This window comes from Leiobunum rupestre, chromosome 8 (assembly GCF_980474605.1).
Source record: "Leiobunum rupestre chromosome 8, qqLeiRupe1.1.hap1, whole genome shotgun sequence".
In the NCBI taxonomy this organism is placed as follows: domain Eukaryota; kingdom Metazoa; phylum Arthropoda; class Arachnida; order Opiliones; family Sclerosomatidae; genus Leiobunum; species Leiobunum rupestre.
Window position 1 is genome coordinate 47,320,865 of NC_143391.1, and position 5,368 is coordinate 47,326,232.

At 42.1% G+C, this 5,368-nt stretch overlaps 1 protein-coding gene across 1 annotated transcript; it reads left to right on the forward strand.

Annotated features, from left to right (window-relative positions):
- The first annotated feature begins 4,370 nt into the window (after positions 1 to 4,370).
- Positions 4,371 to 4,999, forward strand: LOC149933548 (uncharacterized). The gene is made up of 2 exons (XM_090157325.1): positions 4,371 to 4,780; positions 4,858 to 4,999. The coding sequence occupies exons 1-2, from the start codon at positions 4,371 to 4,373 to the stop codon at positions 4,997 to 4,999; spliced, it is 552 nt and encodes a 183-aa protein (XP_090013451.1).
- Positions 5,000 to 5,368: the final 369 nt, after the last annotated feature.

The following is a 5,368-nucleotide window of genomic DNA, read 5'->3' on the forward strand; positions in this document are numbered from 1 at the left end:
CGTAAGTCGATCCTTCGTTTGTAAATTCAGAGGCTGCCAGTGAACGCGTTGCTCCTTCGTTTTTAATTTCAGCTGCTGCCAGTGAACGCGTTGCTCCTTCGTTTTTAATTTCAGCTGCTGCCAGTGAACACGTTGCTCCTTCGTTTGTTTTTTCAGCTGCTGCCAGTGAACGCGTTGCTCCTTCGTTTTTAATTTCAGCTGCTGCCAGTGAACGCGTTGCTCCTTCGTTTGTAATTTCAGCTGCTGCCAGTGAACGCGTCGCTCCTTCGTTTTTAATTTCAGCTGCTGCCAGTGAACGCGTCGCTCCTTCGTTTGTAAATTCAGCGGCTGCCAGTGAACGCGTTGCTCCTTCGTTTGTAATTTCAGCTGCTGCCAGTGAACGCGTCGCTCCTTCGTTTTTAATTTCAGCGGCTGCCAGTGAACCACGCGACCCTTCGTTCGCTTCCTAAGCAGGTGACAGTTATCGCTTCGCCTCTTCGTTCGCGCCGTAAGCGGCTGCCAGTGAGCGTGATCTCTTTTCGTTGGGGCCCTAAGCGAAGCGCTTCTTAGCCTAGGATGGTTGTGGATGTTGAGTTCGTGTTAAGACGGTTGTGGGTGTTGAGTTTGTTGTGTTTGTGTGATGATGGTTGTGGATGTTGAGTCTGTTGTGTTTGTACGGGCGTTTTCTCTCCAACTTCTTCTTAATGACTTTGGGACGGACCGAGTGCTGAGTGTTATGCAACCTCTCAACGTTTAAAGGCAGGGTTTCCACCAATTGTACACGGTATCAGAGATAGGCAAAAACCAAATTTCTGAGCTCACGCTCTTCTCTTTCACAGTGAGTAGTTCGAGCCCACGCTCACGCTCATCTCTTTTAGTACAAGAGGGTGAGCCCACGCTCGCGCTCTTCTCTTTTAGTACAAGAGGGCGAGCCCACGCTCGCGCTCATCTCTTTTAGTACAAGAGGGCGAGCCCACGCTCGCGCTCATCTCTTTTAGTACAATAGGGCGAGCCCACGCTCGCGCTCATCTCTTTTAGTACAATAGGGCGAGCCCACGCTCGCGCTCATCTCTTTTAGTACAATAGGGCGAGCCCACGCTCGCGCTCATCTCTTTTAGTACAATAGGGCGAGCCCACGCTCGCGCTTATCTCTTTTAGTACAAGAGGGCGAGCCCACACTCGCGCTCATCTCTTTTAGTACAAGAGGGCGAGCCCGCGCTCGCGCTCATCTCTTTTAGTACAATAGGGCGAGCCCACGCTCGCGCTCATCTCTTTTAGTACAATAGGGCGAGCCCACGCTCGCGCTCATCTCTTTTAGTACAATAGGGCGAGCCCACGCTCGCGCTCATCTCTTTTAGTACAAGAGGGCGAGCCCGCGCTCGCGCTCATCTCTTTTAGTACAATAGGGCGAGCCCACGCTCGCGCTCATCTCTTTTAGTACAATAGGGCGAGCCCACGCTCGCGCTCATCTCTTTTAGTACAATAGGGCGAGCCCACGCTCGCGCTCATCTCTTTTAGTACAAGAGGGCGAGCCCACACTCGCGCTCATCTCTTTTAGTACAAGAGGGCGAGCCCGCGCTCGCACTTTTTTCTTTTAGTACAAGAGGGGTAGCCCGTGCTCGCGCTCTTTTAAGAGGAAGAGCTCGAGCTCGGGGTCCGCTCGTAATGAGAAGCGCCCTCTCTCAGAGGCCCATAGATTCTGGGAAATTCACATTCAGAAAAAGCACCACGTGATGTTATTCGTGAAGAAAGGCGGGAATCAATTGTTTTAAAGGGCGGCGCTGAAGCTCGCGCTCGAGCTCTTCTCTGTTATCTCCGATGCTGAAGCTTGTGGTCTTCTTTTTTTTTTAGAGGCTGATTTCACGCACGCGCTCTTCTCTTTTCTCCGGAAGAGTGGAGCTCGCGCTCGCGCTCTTCTCTTTCTTCCCGAAGAGTCGAGCTCGTGCCCAAAAATAGCTCTCGGACTCTTTAGAGCCCAGAGTCCGCCGATCTCTGCACGGTATTCGTCTTAGTATCATTTGTCGATTTATTGGCGCCGGCCGGGAATCGAACCCGGGTCTGATTCGTGTAAGAGATCTCCTCTAACCACTCAGCCAATAACGCTTGTTAAGTTACAATGTTTTCTAAAAATCAGCTTTGGCGAATGTCCTTTACAAAGTTATAACGTAAGGTACTATAATTTATTCTACATCATTTTAAATATTTGTAAATTATATTAATCTTATATTTAATTAAATATTTAAAAATTATATTAATCTAATATTTAATTAAATATTTATAGATTATATTAATCTTATATTTAATTAAATATTTATAGATTATATTAATCTTATATTTAATTAAATATTTTAGTATTTTAATGTAAAATTTTATCGTGATCAGGAATTGAACTCGGGTCGCATTGTAACAATGCGGATAGTTCACCGCCGAGCCATTGACCTCCTTAGGGAAAATATTAAAATAAAGGAACCATTATGATAAGGCGGGTTTTTTTACTAAACGGATTAATACAATATCTGTATATATTGTTTATTGAACTTTGTTTGTTAATTCTTTGGTACGGTTTTTGTTTTGTTTTAAATTTTTGTTAAATTCTTAACAAAATTTCGTTAAAACACAAAAAGTAGTTCATTGTTACCTTTTAATAACGCTTAGAAAAAGGATAATTATTCAAAACTCCCGCGGAAACTATATCAAAGTAATAATATAGCGCCACCGTGTGGAGAACTATCAATCAAACCGGGTAAAAAATATAATATCTTCAAGTTTTCGAACTTTAGTCAAATCTCGACGGGTCAAAAAAAACAAAATAAAAGTATATAAGGCCGTTGCCGTCAATATAGAAGATATAGTCTTTCTTAGTTCTTGGCTTTCAGACGAACTACTACAGGACGGGGCCCTGGTGTTGGTCAAAAGTTATGAGGTAACTTTGCGGTTTTAATTAGTATGTTCGGTCTTCGGTCAAGAAAAGAGTTAAATTGTGTTTCGCGTTTGGAACGTGAGTGAATGGACTTAAGACTGAAAGTGTTAAAGTAATTGTGAACTAACTCAAGTCAGCTGTAGGATAAAATTGATTGTTATTATTTTTGGAATTGGAATAACCTAATTATACCCTTGAAATTATCAACTCAACCTGTGAGGCTAATTAAGTAGATTGGAAGTAATTAGTAGCGAATATCTCTCAGCTGTTAATTAAGACAGTTTATAGTTAGGTAGTTTGAATTTAGTTAAAATTACTCAGTATAATTTAGGGAATATTGTTTTAACAAAATTTCGATAACTATCGTTTAATTAAATCGGCCCGATTCCGTTAAAATTATAAACCAAAAAGCGAACGGTCGTTATAATACCCTCTGTAGATATTTCTTTCATTAAAATTTGCTTCGTATTATATTTAACTGATAAACTTGTTCTGTAAAAAGGGTTAAATTCAAGTGTACATTGTTATACTACGTCTAACTCACTGTTGTAACTACTTAACTTATGATATTCTGAATAAATTAAAATTGGTCGTTTCGTCTCAATTATTTTAATTTTAATTAAAATTTTATACCGGGCGGGATAAAACTGGGATAATATTTTTAACAAACAACTCTAAATTGCGGAGATATATCTTTAAGGGTTATCTCGAGAAATTAATACCACTAGGGACAATTCTTCCGAGGAGAGGTATATTTTGGCTTTCCAACTTGTTTAACCTTATCGGGATAAATGTTTTTTATACTATGTATATATATGTCAATATTCTACTTATAATTTTTCATTCCTCACCTAATCAATAATAAACATGTTTCGTTAAACTATGCTCTGGTTCTTTCATTCCACTGTTGCTTAGTGGTGTTTTTCTAACAGGTTATGGGCCCAGTACCAGTTATTTCTTAAGCCGTTTGATGTCAACAGTTTCTACTGTCTCTCTCAACTTGTTCCTGCTCAGCCTCAGGCAACCGTCTTCAAAGAGAGTATGGCTTCGTATTCAGATCCCAAGTTGTCCATCACGAAGCTAAACGACTCAATCTACCAGATGTGGAAAATCAAGTTGAAAATGTTGCTGATCAGAGATAATCTGTGGGAGGTCGTCGATCAACCTAGGCCGACACAGGAGGTATACATCCGACCAGACAGCACTGAGTACCTGGAACAGTAAAGGGTCATCCAGTAATCCAGATAATGTCATCGAATGTTTCCACTGCGGCAAGACCGGACATTACCAGAAGGATTGTCGAAGCCTGAAACCCAAGCAAAAACGCATCAAAGCCAAACAACATAAACAGAAGAGTAAGAGTGCCACTTCTGAAATGTCGCCTGGGAAACGATGTAATTACGCCGCTTTCAAAGCATCCATTGGAAACTCACCAGCAACGTGGTAGGTCGATTCCGGTGCCACCAGTCATATGAGTAGTGACCACTCTTTCTTCAAATCTCTCGAACCCAAGTCCGAGAAGGTGTATCTAGCAGATGACTCCGTCATAGAAGCTGAAGGCGTCATACGATGTATTGGTCCGAACGGAGACCTCAGAGACATCCGAGTTAAAGAAGTCCTCTACGTTCCAAAACTAGGAGAAAGTCTTTTATCAGTCCACAGATTGGCTCAAACCGGCCACAAGATGATCTTCGAAGGTGACACCTGTAGCATATTGGAAGGTCAAAGACTGGTTGCAACGGCGGTTATGGACGGATGGCTCTACAGACTGAAATGCAAGGAGAGTGTCCATGCCGTTACAACGGTTAGCCAGTACGAGGGCTGTTTTCACCTATGGCATAGACGTTTTGGCCTTAGAGATTCAAAAACCGTCAAGAAGCTGTATGTCCACGGACTGACAATTGGGATTAAATTAAAGAATTGCAAATCCAATGTTCTCTGCGAATGTTGCGTGAAAGGCAAAATGGCCTCGAAACCGTTTCCGAAAGAAAGCGACACTTCCAGTCGTCAACCACTAGATCTAATCCATACCGATATCTGTGGTCCCATGAGAACAGCCACGTTCAGCGGAAACAAGTACCAGCTTACCTGCATCGATGATTACTCGAGATTTACGCACACGTATCTTATAAAGAACAAAACTGAAGTCCTGGGAAAACTGAAGGAGTACACTCTGTTAAATAAGTCTTCGGCCGTTGGGATTTTGGCACTTATTTGCGATTATCTCAAAAACTATGAAAGATAGCAAGTTGAAACCAATTTTATTTTTAATATTTTACTAATATCTTTCATACCTATGTCTTGATTCACGTGTAGCATTTCCATATCTGCCGGAAACGCCAAATATCGTTTTTGACAACTTTTTTAATAATGATGTTACGCCCCTGAAACCTGCATTTTTGGATTCACAAGGGTCGATTCATATTTAGAAAGTGTCATTGTTATCCGGCTACGTCGAACGGCTGCTAA